Here is a 15,709-nt window from a genome sequence, read left to right as displayed (position 1 = left end):
TCTACCCCAAGACCACAAGCTATCTCTCTCCTTCTCTCAACCTCTCCTCTCCCTCTCTCTCCCTCCCTCCCTCTCCTCTCTCTCCCTCTCTCTCCTCTCCCTCTCTCTCCCTCCCTCCCTCTCCTCTCTCTCCCTCTCTCCTCTCCCTCTCTCTCCCTCCCTCCCTCTCCTCTCTCTCCCTCTCTCTCCTCTCCCTCTCTCTCCTCTCCTCTTCTCCCTCCCTCCCTCTCAACCTCTCCTTTCCCTCTCCCACCCTCTCTCTCCTCTCCTCTCTCTCCCTCTCTCTCCTCTCTCTCCCTCTCTCTCCTCTCTCTCCCTCTCTCTCCTCTCCCTCTCCCTCCTCTCTCCTCTCCCTCTCTCTCCTCTCCTCTTCTCCCTCCCTCCCTCTCAACCTCTCCTTTCCCTCTCCCACCCTCTCTCTCCTCTCCTCTCTCTCCCTCTCTCTCCTCTCTCTCCCTCTCTCTCCTCTCTCTCCCTCTCTCTCCTCTCCTCTCTCTCCCTCTCTCTCCTCTCTCTCTCTCCTCTCCTCTCCTCCCTCCCTCCCTCTCTCAACCTCTCCTCCCTCCCTCTCTCCTCCCTCCCTCCCTCCCTCTCTCAACCTCTCCTCCCTCCCTCCCTCTCCCTCTCTCTCTCTCCCTCTCAACCTCTCCTCTCATCCTCTATCCTGTATACAGGCTATGTTCAGTGTCTTATCTGTACCAATAACAATCAAACATTCGTACTTTACTTGTAGCATATTTACTGATATCTCGAACTTGAAGTTGACGTGAATCTATCGATACACATTTCATCTCAACTTCCCGAACTCTCTCTCTCCCTCTCTGTCTCTGATGTGCAATTTTCTAATATCGCGAATATTGTTTCGTATATTTCTAGGGTCGACACACGAAAACCGGTCAATTAGCGGCGATCAAAGTGATGCCAGTAACTGAGGTAAGTTTCCAACTCTCGGATAGCGGGAGCAGGGACTAGTAACAGCTGGACTAGAACAGGGGTGAGGGTTAGTTTTAGTGAAGGACATGGCATTGCCAGACTGGAATTGGGGTGAAATATTTTGACTTGAGAATGATATCTGAGTTGGATGGTACAGTAGACTCCGCTCAAATCTGATATTTTGACTGGAGAGTTATATCTCTTTGAGTTGGTTGATACAGGAGTGGCAGATAAAGGGTTAATCCAGGTATTTTTTACTGGTATCAGTAAGAATCCAGTGTATCTCAGTTACAACTGATGCTGCTGCTGCCGGTGCTGATGCTGAACACATATTTGTTCTATGATCGCGCAGACTCTTATGAGTCAAAAATTACAGATTTACTCACAGACGTGCGAGTACGGTATTTACTATACTATTCACTAATAGAGAGAGAGAGAGAGACCTCTTAGAGGTAAACCGCTGACCTCTCGGTGAGTCAAAGCCAACCCGGAGGTCAAAGACGACACGATTGACCTTTCGATAAATGTTGTATCGACATCATCATGGGCCTGAACCTATATTGTGCGCGACCTCTCTCTAAAGACTGTTCCGCGAACGCCTGAACAAAAGATCTGACGTAATAATCCCTACTCCCTTTTATTCGCGATTCTTTTCATCTTCTTATTCCGACGACGACGACGACGAATACATCTCCGGTTCGTGTTTTTAAACGGAGAGACGGATATTGACGGTATCCTTCGAAATGCTGCTGGAAATAGATCATTAAACCCTGTACATTAATCATTAGATTCCATTAACCCTTTCAGCGCTGACTAATTATTGATACCCTATAGTGCTGGAGATGATTTGAAAAATTCCACCCTAGTGTGTTGAATAACGGATATACGGCTATAGTGCGTCTACACCGCGGTGCGATGTATTGTTACTTACTATTATCTTTGCGCATGGTAATGGCGCCCTCCCCCAGAAATTTAGATTCATTTAGATACATTCTGAGCGCTTTCTTTGTTGAAATTAGGAATGAAATTCTACGATTTTCTTTTTGGAGAAGATTCCAAGGTCACTTGGCCAAAAAAGGGGCGTGCCCCCTGGATCGGCCCCCGAGTGTGCTCGAGCCGAGTAGGGCGGCTCCGCCTCAATAGGGCGACTCCGTACGGAATGTAAGAGATAGATAGTGCGGATGTTTAAAAAGACGATAGCAGTTTTTGTTTAACCGGTTACATCATCTACATGTGCGCTCTCGTGCGCGAGTACACTACACCTGTGTGAGGAGTGAACTGAGTAAAACAAACATCTGCACTCTATTTCTGTTCATTGAGAATGTGTGTCTAGCAGACTCCAGACCTGTCGGAGTCGTCATCTGGAGACAACATTATCTATACAAAAAACGAAGGTGATGGTTTACCAGGGAGAAAGCGATTGCGGAGCGATCTCAAGGTCTTTTAGGAGACAAAGTTCAAGGTTGCCAGGAATGAGTTCAAGGTCAACTAATAAAAACCTACATTAGATATGTAGAAAAGTTTCGAAACTTTTCTAACAAATTTTCCGGCAAATAAATTTGTTAACTCTACGCCGAGATTAATATCAGTTCACTAGTTGAGTTCAAGGTCGCTGAGACGACCCTCATTAGTGGAAGGTCGTCGAGAGAGGGTTTGCCGATCGAATTTTTATCTGATCGTATTCTATGAGTTGACCGGAATCAGTTTGATTTGCTGCCATCCTCGTCGTCCCTCGTCCATCACGAGGATGAGTTTTACGACTCCTCGGCGGAATTCATGCAGATTTCTATCAATCGACAGATATTCATCGCTTGTAGTTCAGTTCTCTAGATGAGTGCTGCTGCTGCTGCTGCTGCTGCATGGCTCTCTCTCTCTTTGATTACATGAATAATGATAGCAATGGTCAATATAGTTTACAGTGAATGACTCTACAGGGTCATACTGTTAAAAAAAGGGATGGGAATATTTGAACTCGGAACCCTTGGAATATTTGAACTCGTTAACTTTTCTGAGAGACCGGTAAACCTCACTGAGGAGGGAAATACTGAACCTAATTCAGGAGAGAGAGACTGGTGTACCTCACTGAGGAGGAAAAGAGGTGCACAGGTATACCTCACTGAGCAGGTAGAGACCATGGAGAGAGACCGGTATACCTCCCTGAGAGGTGCACAGGTTCACCGAGGAGGTAGAGAGACTGGTGTACCTCACTGAGGAGGGAGAAGTCTACAGGTATATTGAGGGAGAGAGGTGTACAGGTGTACCTCACTGAGGAGGTAGAGACCGAGGTATACCTCACTGAGGATGGAGAAGTCTACAGGTATATTGAGGGAGAGAGGTGTACAGGTGTACCTCACTGAGGAGGTAGAGACCGAGGTATACCTCACTGAGGATGGAGAAGTCTACAGGTATATTGAGGGAGAGAGGTGTACAGGTGTACCTCACTGAGGAGGTAGAGACCGAGGTATACCTCACTGAGGATGGAGAAGTCTACAGGTATATTGAGGGAGAGAGGTGTACAGGTGTACCTCACTGAGGAGGTAGAGACCGAGGTATACCTCACTGAGGAGGGAGAAGTCTACAGGTATATTGAGGGAGAGAGGTGTACAGGTGTACCTCACTGAGGATGGAGCGAGGTGTACAGGTATACCTCACTGAGGATGGAGAGTGCTATGATGGTATCCACTCTGTATTAGTATTAAGCTATGAATTCTAGAGTAGTTTGTACACACTGTGTGTATATTATACCGTTCCCTATATCCGACAGTTTTCCGGAAAAGAGAACAATTTATGAACGACTGAACGTTGTTGTTATTGTTTGTACGCTGAGTATCTCTCGGCTCAACATTAAACAGAACTTAATTCTGTCAGTAGAGAAAACTGTCGGTCAGTCGTGGTTTAAGGGGAAGGGGTGAAGGGCTGACAAGTCTAACAAGGTCTAACAAGAAGTTTGGCCGGGGGTTTGTATAGAGACAATTTAATGAGAGTCTGTCTAAGGAGCCAGGCTCAGGGTCTCCTAGCAGGAATTTGAACATGATTCATTACTATATCAGCTCTAGTTTCTGTGTGATATGTGAGGATCTGTGCTAGACCGGGCTGTTTAAGGGTTCATGATTGAATCGCCACAAACCTCCATAGCACAGACCCTCAAATCCACATTTCCAACTGTAGAATTCAATCTGATAAGATCCGACATCTCAGGCCCGTGCCGAGCTTTCTCGAGGGGCAGTTCTATTTCAAGAAAAAGTGAACTTTTTCATTGTAAAAATGGCCACTTTCCTATTGAAAAAAGGACACGTCTAGAATATGAAATGCCCGGGTACCTGAATAAATCATTCGAGAATCGATTATTTAAAATATCATGAAATTATATGCAAATTTCGCAAGATCTTGACCCAACTTTTAGGGGGTTTGTTGTCTATACCACCACCCCCCCCTTCGGTAAAAGCCTGCAGCTGGCACCCCCCCCCCTTCGGTAAAAGCCTGCAGCTGGCGCACTATGGTACACTGTGGCGCACTATGGTGCACTGTGGCGCACTATGGTACACTGTGGCGCACTATGGTACACTGTGGTGCACTATGGTACACTGTGGCACACTATGGTACACTGTGGCGCACTATGGTACACTGTGGTGCACTATGGTACACTGTGGCGCACTATGGTACACTGTGGCGCACTATGGTACACTGTGGCGCACTATGGTGCACTGTGGCGCACTATGGTACACTGTGGCGCACTATGGTACACTGTGGCGCACTATGGTACACTGTGGCGCACTATGGTACACTGTGGCGCACTATGGTACACTGTGGCGCACTATGGTACACTGTGGCGCACTATGGTACACTGTGGCGCACTATGGTACACTGTGGCGCACTATGGTACACTGTGGCGCACTATGGTACACTGTGGCGCACTATGGTACACTATGGTGCACTGTGGCGCACTATGGTACACTGTAGCGCACTATGGTGCACTGTGGCGCACTATGGTGCACTGTGGCGCACTATGGTGCACTGTAGCGCACTATGGTGCACTGTGGCGCACTATGGTGCACTGTGGCGCACTATGGTACACTGTAGCGCACTATGGTACACTGTGGCGCACTATGGTACACTGTGGCGCACTATGGTACACTGTGGCGCACTATGGTGCACTGTGGCGCACTATGGTACACTGTGGCGCACTATGGTGCACTGTGGCGCACTATGGTACACTGTAGCGCACTATGGTACACTGTGGCGCACTATGGTACACTGTGGCGCACTATGGTACACTGTGGCGCACTATGGTGCACTGTGGTGCACTATGGTACACTGTGGCGCACTATGGTACACTGTGGCGCACTATGGTACACTGTGGCGCACTATGGTACACTGTGGCGCACTATGGTACACTGTGGCGCACTATGGTACACTGTACCACACTGTGACATCTCTTTGTATTCATTTCATGTTGTTAAAATTTTTACAGGACGAAGAAGAGGAAATCAAACTGGAGATCAACGTTTTGAAGAAATATTCACACCACAGAAATATCGCCACTTATTACGGCGCCTTCATAAAGAAAATGCCGGCAGGAAAAGACGACCAACTGTGGGTAAGAGAAAGATGCCTGCGGAGGAACCGGTGTAGAACCCGGTCTAGAACCCTGTGTAGAACCGGTGTTTATTCAGTATCAATTCCCTCCACGAATGACTGAATTACAGCTGCTGCTGCTGCTGCTGCCGCTGCCGCTGCTGCTGCTGCTGCTGCTGCTGCTGTTGTATCGACATCGACCTGAATCCAGTTCCACAGTTATGAGTTCGAGTTAACTCAGTGTTGAAATCAGTTCATTTTCAATGAGTTAAAACCCTTGAGTCAAATAGAAAAATCGCGTTGAAATTTTGGGTTCCTCACCGCGTATAATGCACATTCTCTGAGGATTGGATGTCGTATTATTCCGACCGTTTGGGAGTAAATTCAATTCAATATGTCAATAGTCAACTGTGGAACTGGATCCAGAGCTAAAGACCTCGAAAATACCCTTAGTCTCGGGCCCAGTTCCACAGTTATGAGCTAGATTCAACTTTAAAACTCAGGATTCAGTTCCACAGTTGTGTGAATTAGAGTTAACTCTTTGATGAGTTGTAATGTAATGAGCTCATTCTTATTGAGATCGAGTCAAATCTAAACTCGCAACTCTGTAGAACTGGATCTCTTCGATTGGAATGTCGTAATCAGTGCATTTTGACGTCATTTTTCAGTTGGTGATGGAGTTTTGTGGAGCTGGTTCTATCACTGATTTAGTAAAAGGTACGTGTGTGTTCATAGCTCATAAGGGGTCATTCATTTATTACGTACGCATTAGGGGGAAGGGGTCAGGGGAAGTGAAATGTTGAATATCTGTATCCGTCGACACGCGTCTGTCGATGGTTATTGATTTATCACGCATACTGGTACTGTAATTATCGGGTCGTATTTGATTATGATATCACGCGATTTGAGATTAGATATGAAAAAAACCATCTCATGAGATCGATATTAAATATCAACTTCACATGATCATGAAAACCAAATAGTCGTATTAGACAAAATATATTAAAAATCAGCATCTAGGCGCACAGTCATCGGTTGGATTTAAGACCACCTTTAAGTTCTATAACCAATCTTGCAACTTACATAATACCAGTCTAAGCTCATTTTGGTTCTATAACCAAACTCACAACTTCAGACCAGTATAAGATCATTTTGGTTCTAAAGTCAATCTCACAACTTAAGACCAGTGTTAAGATTTAAAGCTACTGGGCCCTGTAGTCAATGCTCCCTCTAATTCACTGAATGTTTTTTCTACTTTTAGCCACGAAAGGTCAAGCATTAAAAGAAGAATGGATCGCGTATGTTTGTCGGGAAATATTACGAGTAAGTTAGAATTCCTACTCTCTCCGTACCAACGTACCCTCTCTCCCCTCCATCTGTCCCTAGTAACCTCTCCCCTCCATCTGTCCCTGTTTCCCTAGAATCTAATCAAAAATAAGAATAAAACTTTGAAAAAAAACCCCTTTCAAAGACTTAAGCCTGATATTTCCACAGCACTGCTTGCAGCAATGATTCTCACGCAGTTTCCCCTCTCCCCCATGAGATATGAGCAGAAAAGAAAATTACGAAAATAACTTAAAAATCAGATCCATTCTCAGAAAATCTCCTTCGTAGGGTTCGTTATTTCTGCCAGTGACATTAATTTCACGAGGTAAAATGTAATTTTTATCGGTATTCTTAATTCGTGTTTTTGTTTTTCAGGGTTTAGCTCATCTTCACAACAATAAAGTGATTCATAGAGATATAAAAGGACAGAATGTTTTACTGACGGATAACGCTGAGGTTAAATTAGGTAACGTCGCTTTCTCTGCTGCAGTTCTATTTACGTCGCAAGGTTTTCACAGTATTGGGAAAATCAGGAAACACTCGGGAATTTTGAAATCATATTTGCCAGTTCAGAAATATTTGGGTATTCGATAGATTTTCCACTAATCCTGGAAATATTATATAAATCCGTTTTACACTTCATGCAGCTAAGTTCCAGGATGTCAGTTGTTTTCCTGACGACAACTTTCTTCAACAATTTTCATTTTTGAAAATCACTTTTATCAACCAGTCACAACTAAAATATTGACATCCCTGTAGTACGATGCAGTATCTGCTCATTTCAAGGGAAATTCCAAAAAATCGCCCGTGATATACTTAGGAATTTCGAATTCATGTAAATTTTGAATTCAAGTGTTATTGCTGTATAAACTCTGTTTTTTATGATAACAGTTGATTTCGGTGTTTCGGCTCAGTTGGATAAAACGGTCGGTCGTAGAAACACGTTTATCGGCACTCCGTATTGGATGGCTCCGGAAGTGATAGCATGTGATGAGAATCCCGATGCTACTTACGACAACAGGGTAAGAGACAGCAGTGATCTATATCGGGGCTGGGCAGGTTAGGGGGAAATCGTCTTCTTAAAACTTTGCTCTTAAAAAGGGTAGTTACTACTCTTTTAAGAGCTCGATTACTCTCAAAAAATATATAAATACGTGGAGCTATTTTTCTTTCTAGAGTGATTTGTGGTCTTTGGGTATAACCGCTTTAGAAATGGCTGAAGGAAAACCACGTAAGTTTAGCCGAGCAAAAAATCCTAAAATTGTCCTCCCAAATCGTTCATCTTTTACAAGACAGAAATGGCTACCTCCTTGTGATATCGTCTATCTTCTAGAACGGATGTCTGCCTCCATAAATCCCCCTTTGACATCATCAAATTGTCTATAAGTGATTTGACAAAGACCCATCTAGAAAAGATGACTGCCTCCATGAATCCCCTATGACATCATCAAATAGCCTAGTGATTTGATTTAAAATCAGTGTGGTATTTATACGATGTCATCAGTGCATTTTAATGGAATAAGCCATGTTGTCTAACTAGGCCCACAGATTGATTGTAAGATGTTGAATTTGATTTTCGCCTCGTCTCTTACAGCTCTCTGTGATATGCATCCGATGCGCGCATTGTTTCTTATACCGAGGAATCCGCCTCCGAAATTAAAATCTAGGAAATGGTAAGATTCGAAAAGGAACTATCAGTGAACAATTCGGGTCATTGGATGATATTTAACAGTTTGACAGTTTCAAGATTCACCTTAATCTCATCTTCATATAAACGGTAATGATCTCCGAGGATGGGATCTTGAAACTGTCGAGTTTATGAACTGTGCATCGACGTTATCAGATAACGGACAGAAACTGTTTGTTTGAAGATGAGATTTTAGATAGATCTCCAGAATGTCAGACGGATCAATAAAGTTTGAAATATCACCAACTGTGGGATTATTCATATTATCTTCTACGCTGAGAATCTGTTATCGGGGAGGGTATACTTTACCATAGTGTCCTCGGTCAAGACACATATCCTCATGGCCTCTCCCCACCCAGGAGTAAATGGGTACCTGGTCTGATAGATGACTCCTGGGGCCGGTTGCATATTCACGGCTTGGACTTAAGACCAGTCTAAGACCAACTTAGTTCTATAGCCAATCTAACAACTTAAGACCAGTCTTAAGATTTAAGACCATTTTTGGACTTAAGCCACGACTGTGCAACCGGCCCCTGAGCACTTTTTAGCCGTGTGGCGTTACTTTCCCCAGGGAGAGATGACTGATACATGTTAGAGTATTAAAATGGCTGGGGTAATAATACCTAAAAAATGTAAAGCGTTTTGAGCAGCTTTGCTGGATTAAGCGCTATAAGACAGTCGCGTATTATTATAATGATTATTACTATTCGGGCTTTCAGGCTCGTGACAGTGAAAGGGTTATAGAAGTAACAAGTTAAATTTCGTTCGTTCGTTCGTCAATTTTCAGGAGTAGTAAATTTCACAGTTTCGTCGATACGTGTTTGATAAAGGATTACACGCAACGTCCGAGTACGGAACACCTACTGAAACATCCGTACATCAAAGAACAGCCGACCGAACGACAAGTACGAATACAACTTAAAGATCACATAGACCGTCATAAGAAAAATAAAAAACGTAAGTAGCTTGTAGCGGTGTCAGTGTTGAGAATGAAATTTATACTTCCAAAATCAGAAAATAAAATGCTAGATGAATGACATTAATTGGTGTAACACGTGATATTATTGGTGGATCGAAGCGATGTCATTTGGTGTATCGACTTATTGTATTGGTTTATGAAATCTAGTTTCAAAATCTGTAAACACAAATCTACGTAAATGACACTGGTGTGGGAAGTACCATCATTGGGGGAGGGGAGTGATGTCATTGAGGGATGCGAAGTGATGTCATTGGGCGAGGGGAGTGATGTCATTGATTTTATTGTGTCCTGTGTTTTTCAGCTGAAGATCATGAAACCGATTATGAATACGAAGGAAGTGATAATGAAGATGAAGAGAATGAGGAGGCAGGAGAACCAAGGTTATCATCATTTACATCATCGTGTACTCACACTGTGCTCTAGAATTGACTCAAATGACGGAAGAAAGATTTCTTGAATTTTTTTTTCCAGTTCAATAATTCAAATTCCCGGCGAGTCGACTTTAAAACGAAACTTCGCCATCATTCAGGAAGGTGAAGGTCGTCGTACTCCGAACCCGTACGCGTCCCCAGGACCACTACGACAAGTACCGCAGCAGTATTACAGACCACAACCGCCACCTGGTGCCGCCGGTAAACACCAACAACAACCTCGACCAATCAGTGGACAGAATCATCATCAAATGCGTCACGGTAAGCCGATCAGTCAATCGACTGGTCAGTCAATCATTCAGTTGAACAATCAATCAACTGATGTCAGACAATCAGTCAATTGATCAGTCAGTCAATCAGTTGACCGGTTAGTCAGTTGATCAGTCAGACAGTTGATCAGTCAGACAGTTGATCAGTCAGTCAGTTCACCATTTAGTCATTTGACGAGTCAATCAGTTGATCAGTCAGTCAGACGACCAGTCAGTCGACCAGTCAGTCAGTTGATTAATCAGTCAGTTGATTAATCAGTCAGTCAATTGACTAGTCAGTCATTGGATCAGTCAGTCAGTCAGTGTTAAATTCTTTGCTTGCAGTTTAAGTTTCTTCCTGAAATCTAAATGTTGAAATCGATTCGATTCTCGTTGTTATGTAACGTATTGTTGTTATTGATGCTGTTGTTGTTTCTCAGTTTAATAATTTGCATATTTTCCTAATAACATCGAAACCTCTTTCATTTATCCTTGTATTTTGTTTTTCGAGGTCGGTGGAAGTTTAAGAATATTTCACTGTTCGAAACTAATCAGAATTTACAATTTGATCGAAGTTTTTCAAACCCGAGCATGTAAATAATAAAAATAACGTTTCCACTGTCCTCACTGCCACAGCTTGTTCGCGAATCCCGCCATAGTCATCCTCGCCATCATCATTCTCTGTTTATTTTCTTCGTGTCGCTAGGCAACAATTATCCTCAGCCACCGCCCCATCATCAGAGTAAAGCCGGTCGGCCGCAGTCGACGCCTGGGGGTCGGTTCCCCCAGCAACAACCTCCGCATCAACAATTACAACCACAGAGGCATCAACAACAAATCAACCAGTCCCGACAAAATGGTAGGTTCAAATTACGGTACTCTGCTGGATATGAAGTCGTATCCTATAACTGCAGATGGTTAGGTTTGATATAACAGATGGTTAGGTCTGGTATAGCAGACTGTTAGGTCTGGTATAACAGACGGTTAGGTCTCGTATAGCAGACGGTTAGGTCTCGTATAGCATGAAATCATCATTTTTCCTCTGCTTGTATTTTATTTATATCACATTCATTCATCATTATCTTAGCTTCTTTGAGTTCGTTCATCAATTTGGTGTCGGTTTAATTTAAAGAAGAAACATTTAAACATGTGTCACTGGTTTAACAGTGGAGGCACGGGTTTCTTGACGACCTCAAACAAATCTCAGACAAGTCTAAGGCAGGTTTCAACTGAGTTTATGCCCATTTAGGATCCTGATTACAAGCTCTCTTCCGGCCGATTCTATCGGGTTTACAGATTGTGCTATTCCGGAATAGGTTGAGCGGATTCTGGTAGAAAGGAACGTGCCAGAAGAGAATTCTAGACCAATCAAAACCTACCTTAAATATTCAGACCTTGATTGTGATTGCTTAAAAACTTTCACAGATGATTTAAGATACTGAGGTTTTTGATTGTATGATCGTTATTTCAGGTAACGCGCATCCTCCGAGGCAACCCGGAGGAGGTCTACCTCCAGAACCACCTCCACATCGGCATAATATACCTCAACAAAACCGTAGACCTGAGGTGAGTACAGTCCCGGTTGGTTTAAATGAGAAAAAAGGAGATAAACTTTAAAAGTTGTTTTTAATGCTTCTACCCAATTGGCTTTGACCAGAAATAGTTTCCTGAGTTTCACTTTTAGATAGGGTGGCAACTGACCTGGAAAACCTGGAAAACTTAAGGAATCAGAAAAATCTCGGAAAATAAGTCGAATGAAAACTCGGGGAATTTGACAAATTTTACCAAAAACTGCGAAAACTCAGGGAATCTGCGTAATGCTATCGATCACTTGTTTCTTTACCAATACGTGATTCAATGAAAATTTAATGAATTGTAACATTGTGAACATTTGAACATGGAAATTTCTCTGATTTACTTGGGGAATTTTGTGTAATCACATGGAAAGAATCAGGGACAACTCAAGGGATTTGTAAAAGGCCGGGGAATGGCTGCACCTTGTTAGAATCACTTGTTTTTCAACATATTCATGGTCGTGGCTAGTTGGCCCAGTCATCACTGGATCTAGATGTAAGAATTAAGTTGTTGATTTGTGTTCGTTATTTTCAGGAGTTGGATGTTTTAGCCGCCCAGTTAAACGACCTCGCAGCAGACAACCGTCGATCGGAGAAAGAGGAACGAAATCGTCAGGAGCAACGGGAGAGAGAAGAAGAGCGCAGGAGACACCGCGAGAGGGAACGGGAAAGAGAGAAACAAAGACAGCAAGCGGAACGCGAGCAGAAAGAAAGGGAACAACGCGAACGAGAACAAAGAGAACGGGAGAGGGAGAGGGAACGCGAGAGGGAACGAGAGAGGGAGAGAGAACGCGAGAGACAGCGGTTAGAACAGGAACAAAGAGAAAAACAACGATTAGAAAGAGAAAGGTATTTATAATTCTGCTGAGAGGAGGCAGGGCTTGAGGGAGGCTTAGAGTTTTAGAGGCCTTAGTCCTCAGTGTCAGGAAGGGATCACAAGAACTGACAGATTCGAGGTTTTGGAGGACAGGAGATGGATACAGTTCCTCTGCTGATACCCAACTAAAGTCTATGCATTTTTTTTCTGGGATCGAACACGCTGTTAAACTTGATTTAGTTCAAATGTGTTAAAGGAGACTTTTTAGCAATCGTTCAATACAATGAAGGTTTATCTAGACAGCGCACTGGTCGTTTGTATTAGGACCTATTTGAGGTATGTGAGATTAAGAGAAAAGTCCCGAAAAATTGATCCCAGACAAAGATGAATAGACTTTAGTTCATGTTCCGGAGGTGAAGGCCCGGCAGAGGGGAAGATGTAGATTTTATATTTAACTCCGAAACTCTGTGAAACTGATGTAACGAAGATTGTTTATTGCATCGTTTGGTTAATATAGATTGGATCGTGAGCGTCTGGAGAGAGAGCGACAAGCGCGAGAAAGAGAACGTGAACTCGAGCGTGAAAGAGAAGCGGGAACGACGGCAGACGTCGAGGACGACGACTCGGAGGAAGAGACGACGCAGCCGACGCCGGACGGCACGTTGTTAGCGTCTGATCCGCCCAGACCGCTGTAAGTATCGCCCGCGATCGCGATGGCCGTATCGAATTCCTTCGTGTAATCGTGGATTTTTTGGTTTCTGTTTCAGACCGTCGGATTATAACAGAGATACGTTAGAAACTTTACAATCAATGATTATACATGAGAGTGAGTATTATTAGATGTTACACAATTCAGTTTCCGGGTTCAGTTTCATTATAAAAAAGTTTTACCTTAAAACGATTGGGTTTGAATTGTTGTCCTCATTGAAAACGTGAAGCAATTAAACCAGAAATATGAGTTTAACTTTTACACGAAGCTGGACCCCAGACTGTCAGGGGTTGACTCTACAGACACGTGAACCCACAGCAGTCAACTCCAGAGACGCGCAAGTTGATTCAAGAGTCCTGAAGGATCACAGGGATCAGCTCCACAGTCAATAGGACTCAAAGGATCACCTCCACAGTCGAGATAAAGTTCTATTACATTTGACGGTGGATGGCGGACCCTCCTCCCTCCCCCCTTAGTTTCATAAAGTTAATTGATGAAGTCATTGAGAACGTCGTTATGAGACATGAAATGTGAAGCATGTTTAGAATATTATCAAATTTGGGAAGCAGCTGGGTTATCGGTAGATGTTCGTTTGTGAAGTTGATGTTGTAAAACTTTGATGTTGTGTTCAGTGTTTAAAATCAATCAGGAGTTGAAAATATCTGCCCCAGTTTTACACGAAAACAGTTTCCCCCCGAAACTATTCAATTTGAAAAACTGTGGACCCACTGTGGAACTGTGTTACTACTGTGGAACTGGACGCACTTCATTTCAACTCCTGATGAATTGTAGAGGCATTTTAAAGGCTGTTTATAGATCTTACTTACGACGTAGGTCCAGTAACACCGGTACCGGCACACAATAGAGCCTCACCGAAACCATCACCATCCACGGAGAATATGGAAGCGGGAGACGATAGAACTCTCGTCGTGCGAAGGGTAAGTTTTATCGCATTTTATATGCAGTACATAGTGGGTGTGGTTTCCCATTATTTAATTACAACAATGTGTTAGATAATATTGTACATATCTTAGCAACAGTAACAATGAGTTGAAACAATGTTATTGTATCTTAGCAACGGTAACAATGTGTTAGAATATCTCGTATCTTAGCGATGGTAACAATTAGAGTCGAATCAATATCGTCGTATCTAAGCAACCATTGTCGTGTGATTTTGATATTTCAGGTCGAGCACCAACTCGCTCAAATGTCTCTGTATTATATCGATACAGCCGAAGCTGGGGTAATTCTTTCTAACCCCCCTAAACAACTCGACCCCCCTTCCCCCATTCCCCCTATTTCTCGTGCACTTTACCATCTGAATCTTTTGAGAGTATCGAAAACCCTAGAAAATGATAAGTTTGTTAACGCTATATAAGTTTGAGGCTTCAAGCTGAAACAGCGAGTGATGTGTTGCATGGCTTCGCTTGAAGTGCCCTCTCTCGGCAGGATTCGATCCTGATGACATCACAACGCTCCGCCACGTTCCTCTCTCAAACCCGTGGTGTGTGACGGTTTAATTTTACACCGGTAGATCGGGAATTTCTTTTTTCGTTGCGAATGGTTTTCGAGAAGTTTCGGTGGATGGAATGAAGTAACAACCTGCCTAGAATTGAAACTTTAGAAAAACCTTTGAGTTTCTGTTGAAATAGTAATTAATTATTTAATTAGCTGAATTAATTTGTCGTTTACCCTTTGAGTTTTTAACGAGTGGCTAACAAATTGTTTGATGAGTATTTATAAGTGTAGGCAACAGTGATGAACGTGGCAGGGTGGCCACTATTACCTGGAATTCAGGGAATTCGGGGAATAGTCAGGGAATTTTGTACAAGAAGCTAAAAATCAGGGAAAAGTCATGGATATTTGTTGAGATTGTTTGATCGCGTGTAAAATCAGATAGTTTCCCTTCCGTCTATGTTTTACATATTTGACTTTGTTAAGCGATCGGGTTCTTAGCTGATCTTGTCAGGGATAACAACATAAATGCCGGGGAATATTCGGGGGGAAAAGCAAGTCGAATGAAAGTGGCCACCCTGAACAGGCACGGATCCAGGAGTCTTTTAGGCCTTATACAAGACCTACAAAATGTGCCTTTTCAAAATACCCTCAATGGGTTGAAAGACCTTCAAAATTAGTCCATGGATCCGGCACTGTAATAGATAAGAGCTCATTTTGGTAACTGGTTGAATTGATGTTGATTAAGGTTTCGTTTCTGTAATTTACAGAAGAATCGTCACGAATCGGGAAGTGGAACTAGTGGTAGTACCGGTAGCAGTAATAAGAGTAACGAATCGGATCAACCGCTGCACGTGACTAATCTCAATCGTGGAGGTATGTACTGAGAGGGGAGAGGAGAGAGGGGGTATGTACTGAGAGGGGAGGAGAGGGGAGGGGGTATGTACTAAGAGGAGGGGGAGGAGAGAGGGGTAT

The 15,709-nt window shown here is 43.3% G+C and overlaps 1 protein-coding gene across 1 annotated transcript in view; it reads left to right on the top strand.

The window, feature by feature from the left end:
- LOC141911416 (serine/threonine-protein kinase mig-15-like) overlaps positions 1 to 15,709 on the top strand; it is a 34,344-nt gene that overhangs the window by 7,385 nt on the left and 11,250 nt on the right. The window contains exons 3-20 of the mRNA XM_074802429.1: positions 877 to 933; positions 5,405 to 5,530; positions 6,177 to 6,225; positions 6,770 to 6,831; positions 7,210 to 7,300; positions 7,726 to 7,856; positions 8,011 to 8,065; positions 8,429 to 8,507; positions 9,309 to 9,478; positions 9,802 to 9,880; positions 9,972 to 10,192; positions 10,886 to 11,038; positions 11,651 to 11,745; positions 12,289 to 12,602; positions 13,088 to 13,261; positions 13,338 to 13,396; positions 14,114 to 14,217; positions 15,505 to 15,610. Coding sequence (XP_074658530.1) covers positions 877 to 933; positions 5,405 to 5,530; positions 6,177 to 6,225; positions 6,770 to 6,831; positions 7,210 to 7,300; positions 7,726 to 7,856; positions 8,011 to 8,065; positions 8,429 to 8,507; positions 9,309 to 9,478; positions 9,802 to 9,880; positions 9,972 to 10,192; positions 10,886 to 11,038; positions 11,651 to 11,745; positions 12,289 to 12,602; positions 13,088 to 13,261; positions 13,338 to 13,396; positions 14,114 to 14,217; positions 15,505 to 15,610 — 2,125 coding nt within the window. The remainder of the gene's footprint in view (positions 1 to 876; positions 934 to 5,404; positions 5,531 to 6,176; positions 6,226 to 6,769; positions 6,832 to 7,209; positions 7,301 to 7,725; positions 7,857 to 8,010; positions 8,066 to 8,428; positions 8,508 to 9,308; positions 9,479 to 9,801; positions 9,881 to 9,971; positions 10,193 to 10,885; positions 11,039 to 11,650; positions 11,746 to 12,288; positions 12,603 to 13,087; positions 13,262 to 13,337; positions 13,397 to 14,113; positions 14,218 to 15,504; positions 15,611 to 15,709) is intronic.

The sequence above is a fragment of the Tubulanus polymorphus genome, chromosome 9 (assembly GCF_964204645.1).
Source record: "Tubulanus polymorphus chromosome 9, tnTubPoly1.2, whole genome shotgun sequence".
NCBI classification, from domain to species: domain Eukaryota; kingdom Metazoa; phylum Nemertea; class Palaeonemertea; order Tubulaniformes; family Tubulanidae; genus Tubulanus; species Tubulanus polymorphus.
Note: the sequence above shows the minus strand (reverse complement) of the source record. Positions and strands in the feature narration are given on the sequence as shown.